At 39.8% G+C, this 22,500-nt stretch overlaps 3 protein-coding genes across 5 annotated transcripts in view; 1 reads left to right on the forward strand and 2 right to left on the reverse strand.

The window, feature by feature from the left end:
- Positions 1-4,310, reverse strand: part of LOC130077549 (flap endonuclease GEN homolog 1) — a 30,472-nt gene extending 26,162 nt beyond the window's left edge. The window contains exons 1-3 of the mRNA XM_056242830.1: positions 4,160-4,310; positions 2,902-3,065; positions 2,077-2,278 (exon numbers count right to left, since the gene is read on the reverse strand). Of these exons, the coding sequence (XP_056098805.1) occupies positions 2,077-2,278; positions 2,902-3,062 (363 nt within the window). The 5' untranslated portion in view covers positions 3,063-3,065; positions 4,160-4,310. The remainder of the gene's footprint in view (positions 1-2,076; positions 2,279-2,901; positions 3,066-4,159) is intronic.
- A 184-nt stretch (positions 4,311-4,494) lies between these two features.
- On the forward strand, positions 4,495-5,882 carry ost4 (oligosaccharyltransferase complex subunit 4 (non-catalytic)). The gene is made up of 3 exons (XM_056242827.1): positions 4,495-4,611; positions 5,573-5,699; positions 5,778-5,882. Exon 2 carries the CDS (start codon positions 5,577-5,579, stop codon positions 5,688-5,690), a length of 114 nt encoding a protein of 37 aa, XP_056098802.1. The 5' UTR covers positions 4,495-4,611; positions 5,573-5,576; the 3' UTR covers positions 5,691-5,699; positions 5,778-5,882.
- A 454-nt stretch (positions 5,883-6,336) lies between these two features.
- Positions 6,337-22,500, reverse strand: part of agbl5 (AGBL carboxypeptidase 5) — a 21,070-nt gene continuing 4,906 nt past the window's right edge. Inside the window, exons 5-16 of one of the 3 annotated variants that reach the window (XM_056242831.1) lie at positions 22,159-22,336; positions 21,753-21,931; positions 20,661-21,144; positions 19,082-19,251; positions 15,406-15,729; positions 15,101-15,306; positions 13,250-13,438; positions 11,101-11,228; positions 10,973-11,022; positions 7,991-8,130; positions 6,531-6,618; positions 6,337-6,373 (exon numbers count right to left, since the gene is read on the reverse strand). In XM_056242831.1, coding sequence (XP_056098806.1) covers positions 6,361-6,373; positions 6,531-6,618; positions 7,991-8,130; positions 10,973-11,022; positions 11,101-11,228; positions 13,250-13,438; positions 15,101-15,306; positions 15,406-15,729; positions 19,082-19,251; positions 20,661-21,144; positions 21,753-21,931; positions 22,159-22,336 — 2,149 coding nt within the window. In that variant the 3' untranslated portion in view covers positions 6,337-6,360. The remainder of the gene's footprint in view (positions 6,374-6,530; positions 6,619-7,990; positions 8,131-10,972; positions 11,023-11,100; positions 11,229-13,249; positions 13,439-15,100; positions 15,307-15,405; positions 15,730-19,081; positions 19,252-20,660; positions 21,145-21,752; positions 21,932-22,158; positions 22,337-22,500) is intronic. The other 2 variants (XM_056242833.1, XM_056242832.1) reach the window with 2 other exon arrangements.

Below are 22,500 nucleotides of genomic sequence, written 5' to 3' on the forward strand. Positions count from 1 at the left end.
CAGAATAAAGCTTGATCGAGCTTATGAGTCAGGGCCAGGGGCGGAGCTAGACTCTCAGTACAGTGGGGGCGGAGCTTCATCATGGGGCCCTCTGCTACCAAGTCATTTTAAAATTAAAACCGTTAAAAAAAAACGTAAAATATTTGATGAATGCATATGTAAGAATGTGTCACTTGTTGAGCCAAGTAATCTTATATTTTAAATAAAATAGCCAACAATATTTTAAAAGTATAGCCTATAATTATCTTATGACTAATTAAAAATTAACCTCAAAAACATAACTTGCTAAATGGGGATATCTATATCTAGCATACTAAAAAATGTAGGCTAATTGTCAGAAAGTCGTCTCTCAGTTGCTGAATGTCGTGCAACAGCGTTGCTACAGCCCTGTTGAGTCTTTCAATTCTACATTGTTACAATGTTGCGAGCATGTAGACAGCGACGTTGCCATAGCAGTAATGCAACGTGCCACAGGCATTGCCGCAACGTAAATGTGTTTGCTGGGTGTACTTTGCCTGGGCCCCGTTCCGTGACGCAAGATCAGCGGCGTTTGAGGGGCCCCTAATTGGCACGGGGCCCTGGGGCGGCCGCACCCAAGCACCCACGCTATCTCCGCTACAGGTCAGGGCTGTTTTTATTATTGTAACCTTAGGTATTATTATAGTCTTATCACTTGCCTGTATTTTGTTCAATAATCATGAAGACTTACAAAACGAGATGTTATATCCTTCCTATGATATAGGAAGAATATCATGGCAGTTACTTTATCATACTGTAATTTAAAAGGTGAATGAGAACGTCTCTGTCAGCTCAATTGTCATGTAAAAAAAGATTGTAATTTTATACTTATAATAATTGTTTGCAGATTAATATTTTACCATTCTTTGTGTCCTGAAGTAAATGTCCCTTTTTCTGTTTCAGTTCTAAGAAAAGCAGTGGGCCTATTAAACAATGCTTAGAGAGCATTTGTGTGTGATTTGAGTTGGACCGAAATCTGAAAACTTAAAGAGAATGACCTGTTTAGTTGGCTCAAAGTTCATTAAAACAACTATTTCAAAAGCTGAAGTGATTTCCTATTTTTATATTATAGTTAGAATATGTATAACTCAATGTTTTAACTAATTAGAAAAGCTGAATAATCGTTCCAAACTTACTGATTAGTCCGCGAAATAATAGACGATTAGTCGATTAATCGTTCTAATAATCGTTAGATTAATCGATTATCAAAATAATCGTTTGTTGCAGCCCTAGTTCTAAATGTATTTATCTATCAAATAAATAAATATCCTTAAAAAATATAAAACAGAATATGATCTCAGTCTTGATCAGAGAAGATATTAAATCAATGCAATTTTTAGAGAAATGTGAGATCATATACATATTTTTTATTTGTCTTTCATACACCATATTGAAAAAGATTCATCTGAAATGTTCATCTGTTTTCTGCTTCTGTATATTATAGAGCCAATTGGATCAATTATGCAGCAATAATTGTGTGTGTGTTGGTCTGTGTGTGTGTGTGTGTTTTAGTGTGGATGTCAGAGTTTGTATGTGTGTAGTAATAAAAATAATGTGCTTGTAATATCTGAGAGAGAAACTTGTCAGCTCATTTTCTCTCAGTGTCTGAAACGCTTCGTTCGGAGATTCAGCCTCTCTAAGCCCCGCCTCTCTGAGAGCTGCTCTGCTGTGATTGGTCAGAAAGCAAACGCTCATTATCATATCTGACTCTCAGCTCTTGATCACAGTGATACGAACAGTAACGAAGGCGTGGGTTTCACCGTATCAATCTCAGAAAACAGCGTCTCCTCGACACGAGCCGAACTCTCCCAGTCTCAGATACACTAGTGTTTGAGGGCAGGGCTAAGAGACGCTGCTCAGCCAATCAGGACCAGAGGTGGGGATTATGCAAATTAGCTACATGTGAGACCTCAATTACTGACTCGTTTCACCAGATCAGAATCGCTTCTTTCTTTTAGGAGACAATAAGCTTTTACATTCACAAACAGCTCTACTACACACTGCATGAAAGGTGACACCCGACAGTGGCTCTAATCATCTGAATAAACGCATACACACCTCTCTGAGAACGGCCTTGAACCGGCCTCTGCTGGTGTTTTTAGCGGCTGGTTTCGTGACGCTCTTGGGCTTCAGGCCGCCGAATCTCATCTCAGTGCGTTTGCTCATGGTTTCGGCTTTGATTCTGGGAGCTTCTCCTTCCATCACAAACACCAGCTTCACACCCATCAGAGTGAGCGAAGACACGCGGAAGAACAGATTCCTGTACGACACACACGTCATCATGTGAGCCACTCTGAAATCAAACCACTTAGATCGCAATTTACATGTAATCACTCTTTAAAGCTGCAGTGTGTGATGTTTAGCGCATCTAGTGGTGAGTTTGCGAACTGCACCCAACAGAAGTTACGGTGGCCGACAGGAAGTGATGTCGTCGACTGAGACAGTAGAGAGTAGCCAGTTAAACAATGAGGTTTCTTCACAAAGAGAAATTACAATGTTTGCTTAATTATTCAGTAAAACGGTGAATATTATTGTGACTTGTTCATCGTTGTGTCTGTGTTTTACTCGCTGACTTTAGCAGCTTCTGATCATGAAGAACAACACAGTGACGAAACGCGTTTGTCCGCTCAGGGCCACCGTAGAAACATGTGTGTAAGCGGACCCGCGGTGTGTGTAGAGAGAAACGCCTCATTATAAGCTAATAAACACATAACGCTTCATTATGTAAGCTCTTTACACACCACTGAACACATAGTTATGTTTATGATATTGCATTTCTGTCAACAGATCCTCTGAAATATTACACACTGCACCTTTAAACCGATGCGTGCGGTTTCAGTGCGATTAATTGTGCAGCGCTAATAGACGCCACTTCAGACTCACCTGAGATGCGGCTTTGTGACTTTTCCCATCATGCCCTGCACATGCTGGGCCTCACAGACCCACAGGCTGAGGTCCACGGCGAGGGTTTTCCCGGACAGACTGTAGAGCGGGACACACTGCCGGACCGGCTCCAGGATCGACCAGAGCTCAGAAACACCCATGACCTTCAGAGGACACAAACACACTCATAACACACGAGGAATATTTCTTTGAATTTTTGATGAATACAAGCTTTCCTGAGGCTCAAACAGGAGAGCGCTGGCGCTTGCAACGCCAAGGTCATGGGTTCGATTCCCAGGGAAAGCAAGAACTGATAACAATGTAAATGTGTGCCTTGGAATGCAATACAAGCGTCTGCCAAATACATAAACGTAAATGTAAATGAATATTGCAATCTACAGCTCGGACATCTATGATCTCTTTTTATATTTATTCATATAATGTATGTATATATATATATATATATATATATATATGTTAGTGTATGTGTATAAAGAACACCACAGACAGTGTGATCATCATGGGAAAATCTCAAGAGTAAAACTGGGAGTTGTGAAAAATATGATACACAGATGTTTTGCCAGATGAGAAGTTTATCTATGTATTTATATCACTTTTAATTCCTTTTATAACTGTTTTAATTTTACTTGCTTTACTTTTTTTATTATTTTAATTCGTTTCTGTGTAAAGTACTTTGAATTACCATAGTGTATGAAATCTGCTATATAAATAAAATTGCATTGCCTTGCCTTTGTATATGCACATACAATATGTCTGTAAGTATATATATATATACATATCCTATCCAATCCAACATATTAAAGTAACGTTACAAGTATTTTTTTTTTTTTTTTTTATGAATCGTATATCAAACATACAAAAAGGCATATCGCAATCATATTCAGTCAAATCTTACAACATGAATTGAACATGGAGTACAACATTGTACAAATAAAAATAAATGAGTAGAAAACAAACAAATAAATAAATAGAATAAAAAGATAATAATAAAACAAAATAAATAAAAAAAAGGAAACCAAGAGACTCAGCAGTAGACACTAGGGAATAAGTTTGCATAAGTATTCATGCAAATTTAGGGCTTTTTTTGTTTTGCAACATTTCAGGGATTGTTTATACAGAATTATATCATTTCGAAAGGCAGTAACGTTACAAGTATTCACTATTCAGATGACCAAAACACAAAATGTCAACTCTGACATCCCAGCGCTACAATTTATAAGGAGCAATTGTTACTTACATATGTTATATGTATCTTGATGTATGAAGGAGTGATGTTTATATGTTTAATCTGTTGTTTTGAAGATGTTTTTGTTGTGTAAAGCCTCCAGTTTGAATATTTGAACTCGCGCCGACTCGAGCGTCTGGAATCACATCAGCGCCTCTAACGGTCAGGAGGAGAAACACTCTGAACACTCGCTTAATGTTCTTTTAAAATGTACAATTATTTAACTTTTTTATTTTTTATTAAAAAAACCCACAAATATTCATTCCTTAATTAGATTGATAACTGTTAAAAAATATAGATAAAAAAAGAAATAATTGAATTATCCGTGATTTATTCAGGATGTGACGTCTTCAGAGACCCGTATGTACGTGACGTGTCTCAATCCCGGAATTCAGCAGCGCAGGAACTCTCGAGCTGGGGGCAGATTGATTCATCATAAACATCACACAGACAGCACAATAATTGTGAGTAATACAGTATATTAAACTATAAATTGTTAAAGCATCAATTACACGAGCAGCGGTTTTGATCTTTGATGATTCTCATGTCGTTTGAGCATAATATGACGTCATGTTGTGTGTTGCACTTCAGAACAATAATCATGCGATATCTTTTAAATACCATTTAATTGTCATTATAAATCAGTGTGTAATCTTTCATCACCATTGTATCTGAATTGCTCTATAGCGTACATGCGGTTGCAATTTGTTTTTTTTAATTTTTCATATTTTTTCCTTTATAGTGTTTAGCAGTCAAGTTCAAGTAGTTAAAAACTCCATTAATTTTGTTAATCGATGGTATTTGCTTCTGCTAAAGACGTCAGCCCGCATTATTTCAGCTCATTTTTTTTTAATAATCGTATTTAACAACAGAATTCCCTGTGGAAAAACTACATTACCCATGATGCTCGTACCGAAAATCACACCAATCAGAGTCGAAAAAAGCAACACGCTCCAAAATAGCCCCGCCCACTCCCATAACGCATTTGAATCTCCCTACGCTTTCAAAATACTTAAATATGTGTATGTTTATTTTGCGATACATGTAAAATATATGGCTTCTATAAATATAATCAACAGTAGTTTTATATTTCTACATCGTTTCTAATTCGATTATGTTGTTCGCGATGCTTCATGGGATTGTAGTTCTTTCCCTCACTAAAGCCGTTAAGTCTGGATTTTCAAATACTTTTTTGCTTCAAATCAAAGTTTTTGGTGTTATGCTTCACCTCGTAGCTGATTTATTTTATTTTTTTTAGGAGAAATGAATGGGAAAAATAAAGTGGGAAGCACTAATGCACTCTATTGTGCTATACCTTAAAATTAACATGCTTTTACAGATGCTATAATGAAGGTGTTACTATAGTAGAATAGCACAGGGGTGTGTAATGTAAGGCCGGTCTCAGTAACGCAGGTTGTTTTGCAGCGTGATGGTGACTGACGTACAGCTGGCCATATTCGCCAACATGCTGGGCGTTTCGCTATTCCTGCTGGTGGTTCTCTATCACTATGTGGCTGTGAACAACCCGAAGAAACTGGAGTGAGACTGAGAGGTGAGCACACACACACACACACACACACACACACACACCTGATCATGTGTGATGGGAAACTGACGCTTTCTCTTGCAGGATGTGAAAGGCCTCGGTGAACGAGGAGAACCGGAGGATGATCCCGCCTGTAAATCTGCGTTTTGTACGGAAATCATGGGAATAAATGGTCAAAGTGCGAGAGGATCTGTGTGTGTGTGTGTGTGTGTGTTTTTCTTGATGTGAATAACGAAGTCTGCATTTCTTTCGTAAATACACATGTTTATTGCTTTCTAGAGTTCACAGAGAAATGCATTTAATTCTCAGTATTTCACACCGAGTTTGATCCGGTTTCTGAACCGTAATAAGCAACACAATCCTATGCAAAATAAAATTTGCCACATCATTTTTCAATTACAAAATGAAGCCACACACACTTAAAACAGGGTTTCCTTAGAAACAACACATGTGCAGTGTGGTGTTGTTTTAGTGTTTGTGTTTACGGACGGTTAAAACAGATGAATGCTGGGAAAGCACCACATTTCAGTCCATATCAAACATGAGGAGCTTCTGTAGAGGCTGATGATCCTCAGGGCGGCAAAGATCTGTTGGGATTAAGTGTTAAAGTGTTCATGAAAAATCATAACACACTGATCCAGCCGACCAATCAGAGCACAGTGTGCTTTCAGAAGGCGGGGCTTCATAGAGACAGGAAGTAAACAGAGCGTTACTGACAGACTGGGAAGAGAGGAGCCGCAACAATGGAGAATATGAGGAGAATAATCAACATTCAAGCAGGAAAACCTGTTCTAGAGCGTAAAAACAACACCAAGACTTAGTAAACCTGTGTGTTACCTGTTTGTGTGTTTATCTCTAGCGTCTCCAGAGCTCTTCAGCAGAGATTTGGAGGCGAGACGCAATGACCCGTCTTTCCCAGAAACACCTAAACACAGCAGATTCTGAGTTAGATGGATCCATCGGCAGCGTGCATTAAAGGGATAGTTCACTTTAAAATAAATTTTTGGTATGTTTTAGCTTACCTCAAGGGCATCCAAGATGTAGGTGTCTTTGTTTCCGCAGTAGTTTCAATTTTGATATTTTTAGGTCAAACCGTTCTTGTCTGTCAGTCATATAATGCAGGTCTATGGTCACCACCTCAAAGAGCAGCACAGAGAAGTCCAAATTAAACATGATTTAATGACTCGTAAATGTAAGTACACATTGATGGCCTAAGACACGAAACGAGCGGTTTGTGTGAGAGAACGAACAGTATTTATATCGTTTTTACCTCTTGTAACCACAGCCACGTCCAAGTGATCTGAGGGCGCCGGCGCTTCGGCCTGTGCGTTACAAGAGGTAAAAACGATATAAATACTGTTCGTTCTCTCACACAAACCGCTCGTTTCGTGTCTTAGGCCATCAATGTGTACTTACATTTACGAGTCATTAAATCATGTTTAATCTGGACTTCTCTGTGCATGCTCTTTGAGGTGGACCCCATAGACCTGCATTATATGACTGACAGACAAGAACGGTTTGACCTAAAAATATCAAAATTGAAACTACTGCGGAAACAAATACACCTACATCTTGGATGCCCTTGAGGTAAGCTAAAACATACCAAAAATTTATTTCAAAGTGAACTATCCCTTTAATGCTCAAATCACTGACATGGAATAACAGTCAGAAAAGTCTATATTATATGAATGAAATGGAAGTTTATTTAACCTTCACACATTGTTTTGTATCATATTTGATGCATCAGACTCGGAGGAGTTTTATTCAGAGGCTCAAAACTATGCAATTTTGTGCAGATGCTGATATTTATATGAAATTCTGATGCTTGTAAATCAATGAGATCTTTATATTAACGGTATAGTACGATATTTAAATGCTTAGTTTTATGATCAAAGCTCTGAAGTTTTAAAACGTTTGATGCACTGCAACACAATGACGATTGAGAGATGAACAAATCCTTCCTCAAAAGCCTCGTGATTATATTTGAGCCTCGAGACTTTTCTATAAAATGATGTCTCTGGATAATCAAGTCAACCTCAGTTGCTTCAGTCCACTTGAAATATGAAATATTACTAAACACTATCAAAGTTATTCTTATAAATATCAGTTAAGATTTCACAGCAGAAAGACACGAGCTGAAGGTGGACGTTTGTACAATTTTACTAAAAGACTTTTACGTGGTGAAAAAGGTCTAACCCATCATGAAGGAGTTTAAGTTCAACATGTTGAGCATTTACAGGCTTATTAAATATGATGCATTGGTCTTTATAGGGTTAGTTGAAGCTCAGGGCTCTGACCCGCCAGGTGTTTCTTGACGTCGGGTGTGATCAGTTTCCACACGCTCATGTTGTGCGTCTCGAGGCCCGTGAGCGGGACGACGGCGGACCGAACCGCCCTCCGCACCGGGATACGGCTGGGCCGCGGCTGCAGCTCACACCTGAAACCAGAACACACACTTCAGTCGCTCTTCTAAGTGTGTGAGGAAGTATGATATTGTAAGTAATTGTTTAAAAATTACCATTATGAAATAGAGTATACATTTATGGATGTATTGTCATCAATCAAACCATAATGTACACACACACATACATGCATACATACATACATACAAACACACATACACACACACATGCATACATACATGCACACACACACACACACATGCATACATACACACACACACATACATACAAACAAACACACATACATACACACACACATGCATACATACAAACACACACACACACACACACACATACATGCATACACATACATACATACACACACACATGCATACATACATGCACACACACACACACACACACACACACACACACACACACACACACACACACACACACACACACACACACACACACACACACACACACACACACACACACACACATGCATACATACACACACACACATACATACAAACAAACACACATACATACACACACACACATTTTTGCATACATACACACACACATGCATACACACACACACACACACACACATATACGTTCAATAAAAAAAATAAAAAGTTCTAAAAAAACACATACATGCATACATATACACACACACACATGCATTCATACATGCACACACACACACACACACACACACACACACACACACACACACACACACACACATGCATACATACACACACACACACACATTTTTGCATACATACACACACACATGCATACATACAAACACACACACACATGCATACACACACACACACACACACACACACACATGCATGCATGCATACACACACACATACATGCATACACATACATACATATACGTTCAATAAAAAAAATAAAAAGTTCTAAAAAAACACATACATGCATACATATACACACACACACACATGCATTCATACATGCACACACACACACATGCATTCATACATGCACACACACATACATACACACACATACACACACACACATACACACACATACATACACACACACACACACATGCATACATACATACACACACACATACACACATGCATTCATACATGCACACACACATACATACACACAGTGTTGGGGGTAACGAGTTACAAAGTAACGGATTACAGTAACGATATTACTTTTTTGGGTAACGAAGTAAAGTAACGCATTACACTAAAAATATCGGTAACTACACTACTTTACTATACTATAGGAACGCGCTTTCCTGCGTTACCCAAGCCGTGTTTGCTTGTGTGTAAAGTTCTGTCTAGTGGTGCGTGCGCACCGTTGCCATAGAGATCGATTTGAGTGACATAGCTGCCGGTGCGAAGGAGAGAGGGAAATGGAGACGGAGACGGAGACAGGGGGTCTCTGCAGCGCGAGTCTCCGCTGACTGCACGCGCACCTCCCCAAACGGACGAGGCGTTTATACTCGACGCGCTCGCCATTGTACTATTCTGTGAAACGACGGGGCGACTCGAGTAATTGTCCTCTTAACCATCAGGAATCAACGGTGAGAAGAAGAAAGGTCCACACGTGACGATGTTTATTTTAGTAGGCTACATCACCACCAATAACACTACAAAAAGAATCGTGTACGTAAAATCCAGTAAACCCTGAGATTATTACTTGTGACATTAGAACAAAATGTGGATATAAAAACATGTATGTAGACTATAGAACTAAATCAACGATCTCTTAAATGGTTTCTAATTTCACTAAACATTTCATTAAGTTTCGTGGACATTTGATAAAACATGGATCTTTCTATTAAAAATGCTTATTATGCTATTGTAGGCTCATTTTGTAAACATAAGCAACTGATTTAGACACGCAAACTGTGTGCCGATGCGGTCACGGTGAGACGTAGGCTACATGCTCGGGCAGATTCGGCTTCTTGAAGTCGTTCATCCTCGGATTCGGCGCCGCGCACGCTGTTACAAAAACTCTTCTCAAGTCTTGGAGCACAGCAGGTAACACAAAACAAAATGAACAGGCTAGTTGCAGGGTTCATTGTAGAGGAATGCTTCCCCTGCCGACTATTGAATCGCCAAGAAAAATGCATTTTAAATTAAGATCAAAAATGTAAAAGTGACCTTTATTTTATTATTTTTCATTGACCACTTCATTTTTTATTTTTATTGCCATGAGTCGAATAAAAAGCTTGTTTTGTTCTCAGGAGAAGAGTTTATTCTCATGTTTCCCAAAGCCTGTGTTTTAAAACTTGTGTGTTGACCCCATTTTAAAATGACCGCACCATAGCCTCCTTTATCCTGTTGTTTGTGGATTTTACAGTGAGATATATTTCCTTGTGCAGACAGGGATATTGTTCTTTCATATGGTTTTACATGCCATTTTGTATATATTTATACAATAAACACTATGTAGACAGGCAAAGTGATGATAGGGCTATGATATTTGTCCATAAATTAAGAAACGGGAAAGTAAAGTAATAAGTAGTGAAGTTACTTTTCAAACGCAGTAACTAGTAAAGTAATCTCATTACAATTTACAGAAGTAACTAGTAACTAGTAACTAATTACCTTTTTTGAGTAACTACCCCAACACTGCATACACACACATACATACACACACATATACACACACACACACATGCATACATACATACACACACACACACACACACACATACATACACAAACACATACACGCACACATACATACACACACACACATGCATTCATACACACACACATACATGCATACATACATGCACACTTACACACACATACATACACACAGTTTTCTGTACAGTAAGTATCAGATGATGAGGATGTTCACCTGCTGTACTCTATAGACGTCAGGATGTCCAGAGATTCCCGCAACGGTTCCTAGAAAACAGTCACAACAGTTTTTCAATCCATAATCCATCAGTGTTATGAACAGCTCCAGTAAATGTGTGTTTCCACCTGTGCCGTGAACGCCGTCCTCTGATAGGACGCCTGAGAGTGGGCGGGGCCTGATCGACCAGCCTTGCCCCGCCCACCACGCATCTCATTAGTCTGGCCGGCTGGGCGGAACTCAGGGCAGCTGTTGCCTAGGCAACAACACAGATAGGGTTACCTCGTTTTACAAAAAACATTCACGGTAACCATAGTAACAGTGGAATGTGCTGGTAACCATAGAAACACAGTCAGCTCATTCACAGTGACTTGTGGATTTGACAATATGATAAAACATAATTTTGCATTTAGTTTTGCAGAAGCTGACGTGAGAAGGAATGATAAAGAAAGGCCAAAGGTCACAGAAGCAGTTTAAACAGAAGACGTTTATTAGAGAAAAGATGAACCGCTCGGATTCTTCGACCAGCTCACGGAGCACAACAATACAAGATACATTTACTAACGTACCGGTTATCACCGGTTCTGTGTTAGCGCGGTGTGTTACACATTCAGAGACGGATGAGAAGAACGATCAGAAAACAACTTCAGGATGAGAAGAAATGAAGTCAGATGTGGAGAGAACAGGAACAGGAAGTGACGTCACGTGACATCATCACAGCAGAGACGAGACGTGACGTGAGCGTCAGTTCGATTAGTTCACACACACACACACACACACACGGTTCTGCGGAGATGGTGAATGAGTGTTGAGCGAGTTCTGAACCGGCAGAGAACGACGTGCTGAAGGAATTCTGGGATATCAGTCCACATCAGATCTACAACACACACACTCTCTCTCTCTCACACACATACACACACACACACACACACTCTCTCTCTCTCTCTCTCTCTCTCTCTCTCTCTCTCTCTCTCTCTCTCTCTCTCTCTCTCTCTCTCTCTCTCTCTCTCTCTCTCTCTCTCTCTCTCTCTCTCTCTCTCTCTCTCTCTCTCTCTCTCTCTCTCTCTCTCTCTCTCTCTCTCTCTCTCTCTCTCTCTCTCTCTCTCTCTCTCTCTCTCTCTCTCTCTCTCTCTCTCTCTCTCTCTCTCACAGCAGAAGGCAGTCAGAATAAAGGCATTAAAGATGAAGTCCAGCAGTCACATGATGCTGGACAGACTTTACAGCTCACAAGATTATTACAAACACACACAACAAATAAAATAAGACATGAAACTGTAGGTGAAAGTAGAAAATACACACACACACACACACACACACACACACACACACACACACACACACACACACACACACACACACACACACACACACGCACACACACACACACACAATACATTCATTGACTGATTTTGATCATATATTCACTCATATAAAAGTGCGCATGACCATATACGTGTTTCGGGAATTAGAGACCAGCTTTCTCAACAACATTATCATATTTCAACCTTCCCAAAAATAAATAAAAACCTTAAGGATGATTGAGAAACATTTCATGACAATCAACCACATTTCCCACAATTCTCCACCCGAAATGACTGTAATAATGCAAACACACTCATTCTCTACATTCAACACACACGTTTGGTAATAAGAGTTTGGTGGTTGAACTGTCATGAAAAAAAATGCAAAAATAAAAGCTGGGCAACGATTAATCACATCCAAAATAAAAGTTTGTGTTTACCTAATATATGTGTGTGTGTGTGTGTGTGCTGTGTATAATTATTTTGTATATATAAATACACACACATGCATGTATATATTTAAGAAATATTTGCATGTACATACTGTATATATATTTATTTATACATAATTTAAATAATATATAAATATAATATAAAAAAAAACACACATTTTTTTTTAAATATACATGCATGTGTGTTTATATATACAAAATAACTAAACACTGTACACATCGTTGCCCAGCACTACTTTTTAATATAATTTTGTGGTGAAATACGCTGTTATGATGATATTCAGTGCAGTTTGAGCTCATATTCCACTCAAACATGAATGTAGAATCTCAATATCGCTAGATTCAGGCGTAATAATAAATAAAATCTCATTTTTTTCATCATCTTCAGGTGCAAAATAAAACCACACACACACTCTTCAGTCTTCACACACACACACACACTGAGGGCCGTCACTCCGGGGCCGTCCTGCAGTCGCTCAGCTTGGCCTGTAGGGGGCGTGTGGAGGGCTGGAGCGAGTACAGACCTGCCGTGCTGATGGAGCTGATGGAGCAGGGCCCCGGGGCCCCGACGACACCCCCGGGGGACGAAGAGGCGGAGGAAGAGGAGGACGAGGAGGAGGAGGAGGGAGAGAGAGCGGGGCGAGCGAGGCTGGAGCGGAGAGAGAGCCGCTGGTGCTGATGATGCGGACGCCTCTTCTCCTGCGCTTTACAGTCTAAAGCAGGACACAAAACAACATCTCTATAGACCAATCAGGAGGAGACATCACAGCTACGTCACAAAGCTACGCGCAGAGAGGTGGCAGAACAGAAAAATAGTGGAGGAAATGTTGTTGTGCCTTTGTATGTCAAAATCGGAGTGCAAAAAAAATATGGTCTCCATTATTATAGAGTTCCATCATTGAAGACACACTTTTTTTTAAGCTAAACGCAGACGTTTACGTTGCAAGTCACAGACTGGACTGATGAAACCTGCCATGATTTAGTCTAATATTAAAGCATTTATGTAAACAATAAGTCTACGTAATATTCACATATGCAGTTCATAGGCGACATACATACATATTAAACCTATAACTTGATTTAAAACTAAATTCTTGACTCTTTTTCTTCCATTTACGTGTTTATGTCTCCCAGTTCAGCTCGCAATTTTAAGTTTATATCACAATTCTGAGGGAAAAAGAGTCAGAATTGCGATATATAAACTCGCAATTGTGAAGAAAAAATACAGAATAACGAGTATATCTCACAATTGTGTTTATCCTTCTAAGAATTGTGTGATATAAACTCGAATAAAATGTCAAAATTGTGAAATATAAACTCTAAATTAACTTTTTTATTCTTTTATTCCGTGGCGTCTACAGATTATATATGCTCCGCCCACAAAAACGTCATAAGTCTATTATTACAACAGGTGATATTTGTGATTCATCATTACTATTGCGTTGGCTTAACAAAGATAAAAATTTTCAAGCTACAACCACCAAACTTGGGTCAGACACTCAGACTGTTCTGACTCGGGTTGCTGCATGTTTCCTTGCTGATCGGACGTACGATTCTCGTTAAACGGACGATCAAAACTACAAAAAGTCCCATAGACTTTCATTGAGGGGGTCAAGACTTTCGCACAATAAGACTTTTAAATATTTCACTAGCAAAGCTTGACCCCTATCCTAGCACGACATGTTAAACCATGCTGGCAAAATGCTAAATCATGCTAGCAACATGCTAAATAATGCTAGCACCATGCTAAAATGTTGAATCATCAAGGCAACCTGTTAACAACGTACTAAATAATGCTAGCAACATGCTAAATAATGCTAGCATCATGCTAAAATGTTGAATCATCAAGGCAACATGCTAACAACGTACTAAATCATGCTAAATTGTTAAATCATCTTAGCAAAATGCTAACAACGTGTTGAATCATGTTAACAAAATGCTAAATCATCCTAGCAACATGGTAAAACATGCTAATAACATGTTAATTTTAACATCATGTTGAAACTTGCTATCAATGTATTAAATAAGGAAAACAACATGTTAGCAATGTTTTAAATCATAGTAAAAATATGCTACCAACCTTTATGTTAGCAACATACTTAAACATACTAGCAACATGCTAATTCATGTTAGCAATGTTCTTAAACATGCTAGCAACATGCTAATTAATGTGAAAACATGCTAAACATGCTATAGCACTGTGTTAAATAATGCCAGCAACATGTTAAATCATGCTAACAATATGTTAGCAACATGCTAAAACATGTTAATGAATTAGAACATGTTTTCAACACTTTATTGACTTCTTTCTTCAAACTTTTAGACAAGGCTTTGTGTCAAGCCAAGAGATAAGGCCTGAGAGACTGTGATCTGACCTCTGACGGGCCCCAGGCTCCTGTGCGGGGGCCGGTGAGCGCCGGGGCCGTGAGCGCAGGCCGAGCTGCCGAAGGTGAAGCTGGGAGAACTCTTGATCTGAGACGGAGTCTGCCGGGATCCCTGGACATCTGCGATACTGCGCGTCCGAGTGAGCGAGTTCTCAGAGGCAGAGATGCTCAGGCTTCTGGGAAAACACACAACGAGACTGAAACACATCCATCAGGAGGAAGGTCTAAAGGGATAAAATGATGGACTACAGGGGGAGTTTATGGTTTCAGCTTTAGTGAACTATAGTGACCCTTACGCAGGTTTAGGTGGGCTGTTGTTTTTCGTGTTCCTGCGGTTGTCGGACGCGAAGCCCTTGCTGTTCCTCACGTGTTTGAGGATGGAGGCCCGCAGGTTCATTAGGCTGCTGTGTTCAGACAGAACTAGCCGCGGCCACGGGTTACACTCCGCCATGTCCAGCGCTGCTATGGCAACCGCTCGCCCCACCTGTTCGTACACCTCAGGTGTGTATTTGGGCGGGAAGGCGGGCGGCGGAGGGGGCGTGGCTCTTCCGTTATCGTGACAGGCGGGTGGGATGGTGTTCACCGAACGCCCCGTGTTGTAGTTGCACTCCAGTGTGTAGCTAAAGACAGGAAACACATGCATTCGTTCAAACTCACGTCACAGCGGTTTAAAGGGAGAGTTCACCCAAAAATGAAAATTAGCCCATGATAAAAGTGCATCTATCCATCATAAAAGTGCATCTATTCATATAGATGCACTTTTATGATGGACAGATGCACTTTTATGATGGATAGATGCACTTTTATGATGGACTGATGCACTTTTATGATGGACAGATGCACTTTTATGATGGACAGATGCACATTTATGATGGACAGATGCACTTTTATGATGGATAGATGCACTTTTATGATGGACTGATGCACTTTTATGATGGACAGATGCACTTTTATGATGGACAGATGCACTATTATGACGGACAGATGCACTTTTATGATGGACAGATGCACTTTTATGATGGACTGATGCACTTTTATGATGGACAGATGCACTTTTATGATGGACTGATGCACTTTTATGATGGACAGATGCACTTTTATGATGGATAGATGCACTTTTATGATGGACTGATGCACTTTTATGATGGATAGATGCACTTTTATGATGGACTGATGCACTTTTATGATGGACTGATGCACTTTTATGATGGACAGATGCACTTTTATGATGGACAGATGCACTTTTATGATGGATAGATGCACTTTTATGATGGACAGATGCACTTTTATGATGGACTGATGCACTTTTATGATGGACAGATGCACTTTTATGATGGACTGATGCACTTTTATGATGGACAGATGCACTTTTATGATGGACTGATGCACTTTTATGTTGGATAGATGCACTTTTATGATGGACAGATGCACTTTTCTGATGGACTGATGCACTTTTATGATGGACAGATGCACTTTTATGATGGACTGATGCACTTTTATGATGGACTGATGCACTTTTATGATGGACTGATGCACTTTTATGATGGACAGATGCACTTTTATGATGGATAAATGCACTTTTATGATGGACTGATGCACTTTTATGATGGATAGATGCACTTTTATGATGGACTGATGCACTTTTATGATGGACTGATGCACTTTTATGATGGATAGATGCACTTTTATGATGGACTGATGCACTTTTATGATGGATAGATGCACTTTTATGATGGACTGATGCACTTTTATGATGGATAGATGCACTTTTATGATGGACAGATGCACTTTTATGATGGACTGATGCACTTTTATGATGGACAGATGCACTTTTATGATGGACAGATGCACTTTTATGATGGATAGATGCACTTTTATGATGGACTGATGCACTTTTATGATGGACTGATGCACTTTTATGATGGACAGATGCACTTTTATGATGGACAGATGCACTTTTATGATGGATAGATGCACTTTTATGATAGATAGATGCACTTTTATGATGGACAGATGCACTTTTATGATGGACTGATGCACTTTTATGATGGATAGATGCACTTTTATGATGGACTGATGCACTTTTATGATGGACTGATGCACTTTTATGATGGACTGATGCACTTTTATGATAGATAGATGCACTTTTATCATGGATGGATGCACTTTTATGATGGATAGATGCACTTTTATGATGGATAGATGCACTTTTATGATGATAGATGCACTTCTATGATGGATAGATGCACTTTTATGATGGATAGATGCACTTTTAGCATGGATAGATGCACTTTTATGATGGATAGATACACTTTTATGATGGACTGATGCACTTTTATGATGGACAGATGCACTTTTATGATGGACAGATGCACTTTTATGATGGATAGATGCACTTTTATGATGGACAGATGCACTTTTATGATGGATAGATGCACTTTTATGATGGATAGATACACTTTTATCATGGATAGATGCACTTTTATCATGGACTGATGCACTTTTATGATGGACAGATGCACTTTTATGATGGAAAGATGCACTTTTATCATGGATAGATGCACTTCTATGATGGATAGATGCACTTTTATGATGGATAGATGCACTTTTATGATGGACAGATGCACTTTTATGATGGATAGATACACTTTTATCATGGATAGATGCACTTTTATCATGGACTGATGCACTTTTATGATGGACAGATGCACTTTTATGATGGATAGATGCACTTTTATGATGGACAGATGCACTTATGATGGATAGATGCACTTTTATGATGGAAAGATGCACTTTTATCATGGATAGATGCACTTCTATGATGGATAGATGCACTTTTATGATGGATAGATGCACTTTTATGATGGATAGATGCACTTCTATGATGGATAGATGCACTTTTATGATGGATAGATGCACTTTTATGATGGAAAGATGCACTTTTATGATGGAAAGATGCACTTTTATGATGGACAGATGCACTTTTATGATGGACAGATGCACTTTTATGATGGACAGATGCACTTCTATGATGGATAGATGCACTATTATGATGGACAGATGCACTATTATGATGGATAGATGCACTTTTATGATGGACAGATGCACTTCTATGATGGACAGATGCACTATTATGATGGATAGATGCACTTTTATGATGGATAGATGCACTTTTATGATGGACAGATGCACTATTATGATGGATAGATGCACTTCTATGATGGATAGATGCACTATTATGATGGACAGATGCACTATTATGATGGATAGATGCATTTTTATCATGGATAGATGCACTTTTATCATGGATAGATGCACTTTTATCATGGATAGATGCACTTTTATCATGGATAGATGCACTATTATGATGGATAGATGCACTATTATGATGGACAGATGCACTTTTATGATGGATAGATGCACTTTTATGATGGACAGATGCACTTTTATGATGGATAGATACACTTTTATCATGGATAGATGCACTTTTATGATGGACTGATGCACTTTTATCATGGATAGATGCACTTTTATGATGGACAGATGCACTTTTATCATGGATAGATGCACTTTTATCATGGATAGATGCACTTTTATCATGGATAGATGCACTTTTATGATGGATAGATGCACTTTTATCATGGATAGATTATCATGGATAGATGCACTTTTATGATGGATAGATGCACTTTTATCATGAATAGATGCACTTTTATGATGGATAGATGCACTTTTATCATGAAAAGATGCACTTTTATGATGGATAGATGCACATTTTTTTGGACTTCAAAACAGAAACGGCCATTCACTGCCTTTATAAAGCTTGGAAGAGCCATGACATTTTTTAATATAACTAAGATTGTGTTCGTCTGAAAGAAGAATGTCATATACACCTAGCATGGCTTGAGGGCGAGTAAATCATGGGTGAACTATCCCTTTAATATTTGACTGAGTTTGATCCTGGGTCTGTACCTGTGGATCAGGCCGATGGTTTTGTGAATGGCCACACGTCCACTGCCCTCTTTCGACTGGCCGTCGCGTTTGTCGCGGGCGTACATGTTCTTTTCGGAGAAATTACAGCCCAGGAAATCAAAATGGGCGCAGTTTAGTGAGATCAGCTTCGGATATAACATGTTCTCCACCTGGAAAGCAGAAAACTGAAAATTGAAACTAACTAAATTTAAAACACTTAAAATAACTAAATTTAAAACACTTAAAATAACTCAATTTAAAACATTGAAAATAACAGATTCAATTTAAAACACTTAAAATAATAATTGATGAAATTTAAAACACTTAAAGGGGTCATATAATGGTGCATGCACTTTTACAAGTTGATTGTACTGAAATGTGTGTTGGCAGTGTCTGTACACAACCATCATATAATGATAAAAATCCATCCAGTGGTTTTGTTTTAATCTCCTTATATGTTTTCCCCTGCCTCAAATCGAGCCGTTCGACCGTGTGACGTCACACGCTCGGAAGCCCCTCCCCCGATTGTTGATTGACAGGAGCGTCTCAACACAGACCCGCCCTCGCGGGTGAGATCAGCTCCATGAGAGAGCTGTCAATCATAGTCTGCGCGGACCGGCGCGGTCATCGTTGATATGCTGGAGCGCTGTCTATGAGCAGAATGGCGTCTAAGCGATTGTGGTGTTCTGTTCTTGTGTGTAATAACGAACACAGTCATTTTAATGTTCCTAAATCCGAACCGCTGAAGACGCAGTGGCTGAGTTTGTTTTCGAAGGGAATATTCCCCACGAGCAACGTCAATGCTCTCATGTTTGCGCGAATCATTTCTCACCAGACTGCTTTATAGACGAGGGTGAGTATAAAGCTGGATTTGCTAAGAAGCTGCTCATGAAAAATGGATCGGTACCAGATATTCGTGTTCCTGCTGAATCTCCAGAAGAACGGAAGTGAGTGTAACGTTTTATTAAACTTTATATTAATATATTAATCTTTGCAAATCGCTAGCTGCACGCTTCACAATGAATGAGTCTAAGGTTTACACTCAGGGTACATTACGGCATGTTTTCTATGTAGTATGACGTTCTCAATATAATTCATAATCCCACGTTTATACTGAACAACGCGTTATGGTTATTGAGTTATTGAGTTACAAACGGTGTACACAGAACAGAGAGGCGGAGTCAGCAAAGCTCATGATCATTTAAAGGCATATGCACTGAAACGGCGTGCTGAAAACAGAGCTGTTTTTGACCAGGTAAAATAAGTGTTTTCTTACAATACTAATGAGAATTTTTAATTAAAGTATATTACAAACTTTTAATTTAGACCCTAAAGAATCATACTAGCTTGTACAAAAATGGCATTATATGACCCCTTTAAAACAATCAATCAAATTTAAAACAGTTAATAATTTAAAAACATTTAAAACAACTGATTAAACATGAATGTTTAACAATGAATAAATATATTTTTATGGCTAGAAATTTTAGGCAAAAAAATACATTAAAGTGAGATCACACAGCTACCATGTTTCGTTTTCGTGTCACACACACACACACACACACACACACACACACACCTGCTGACTCTCGTCCGTCAGGTTGTTGCCGTACATGAAGCATCCTCTCTTGGAGGCGTGGCCGTGCAGGTCTATATAATACGCCACTCCGCTTTCCTGGGGCGGGATCTGCTCAGAGGGGGCGGGGCTTGTCACTAAGGGGGCGTCACCTCTGCTCTGCGTCAATTGGTTCTCATCGCAAGGGCCCGCCTCCTTCTCGACTCCGCCCTTCTCCCAGCTCTCCTCCAGCTGCATCGGGATTGGCCCGTCTCCACGCTCCGCCTCGTTGCGCTGGTTGAGACAGCGCTCTAGCTCAGTGGGCGTGGTCACAGGAAAGCTGGTGTTTGATTGGTTGGAGGTTTTGAGGGCGGAGGGAGTGTTGTTGGCGAGGCGATTGTGCATGTGGTGGTAAAGCAGGAGAGATTTGGCGCCGTAGATGGAGGGGTGCAGATCTGGACTGGGGTTCACATACTGTCTGTTCAGATTCACACCGCGGGAGTCCGTCCTGCAAACACATGCAAACACTTACATTTAAAATCACTTAAAGGCGCAGTGTGTGATGTTTAGCGCATCTAGTGGTGAGTTTGCGAACTGCACCCAACAGAAGTTACGGTGGCCGACAGGAAGTGATGTCGTCGTCTGAGACAGCAGAGAGTAGCCAGTTAAACAATGAGGTTTCTTTACAAAGAGAAATTACAATGTTTGCTTAATTATTCAGTAAAACGATGTTATTGTGAGTTGTTCATCGTTGTGTCAGTGTTTTACTCGCTGACTTTAGCAGCTTCTGATCATGAAGAACAACACAGTGACGAAACGCGTTTGTCCGCTCAGGGCCACCGTAGAAACATGTGTGTGAGCGGACCCGCGGTGTGTGTAGAGAGAAACGCCTTTATTATAAGCTAATAAACACACAACGCTTCATTATGTAAGCTCTTTACACACCACTGAACACATAGTTATGTTTATGATATTGCATTTCTGTCAACAGATCCTCTAAATATTACACACTGCACTTTAAAAACACTGATTCAATTAAAAACATAATTGATTAAGTGTAGCACAAACTCGTCATTAATGTTGAATAAACACAAGCGCTCACAGATGACCTCTGACCTGTAATGACCCCTGACGACCCCGTCGGGGTTCAGCATGGGAATGAGTTTGAAGACAAACATCCTGCGGAGCGTCTGAGCGCGCGGATCATCCCGACTCAAGATGAAGTTCAGGAAACCATTGAAGACAAAGCTAGACGGCGTCTCTCCGGGATGAACTCGGCTGCTCAGGAAAAACACCTGCGCACACACACACACACACACACACAGGAGGAGAGAATGAGGAGGTGTGCGGTTCTGAAGATGAAGGAAAGTCTTACGGGGTTGAACAACATGAGGGAGAGTAATTACTGACAGAGTTTACATTTTTGGGTGAACGAACCCTTTAAAAAAAGAAAAAGCCCTGTTTTGGACGTTTGCTCATACCGCCCAGCACTAGTCTGTAGAAGTGTAAGCGTGTCTGATACCCGTTTGCCAGTGAAGCAGTGCGGCCTCGGGGTGCTGAGGTCCGGGAAGAGTCTGTCCAGTCGAGGCTCTCGCTCCTCCAGCAAACCGTGACACGACGAGACCGTGATCAGGTCCACCCGGTGGCCGTCCAGAGAGTGGCACAGCAGCTCACGGTGGAAGTACACGCTCTCCGCCGGACTAGAGAGAGACAGAGGACTGGCACTTCAGAAGGTACAGGGAGAATGTTTAGGAAATAAGAGCACTTAAAAAGAAAAGCATTTAAATGTGTTTCAAATATATCGATGTATAAATAATGTATAAAAACGGAAACAAATGCAAAATGTGCAATAAAATATATAGTG

Source organism: Rhinichthys klamathensis, unplaced genomic scaffold, assembly GCF_029890125.1.
Source record: "Rhinichthys klamathensis goyatoka isolate OS25496 unplaced genomic scaffold, OSU_Roscu_1.1 h1tg000758l_1, whole genome shotgun sequence".
NCBI lineage: Eukaryota > Metazoa > Chordata > Actinopteri > Cypriniformes > Leuciscidae > Rhinichthys > Rhinichthys klamathensis.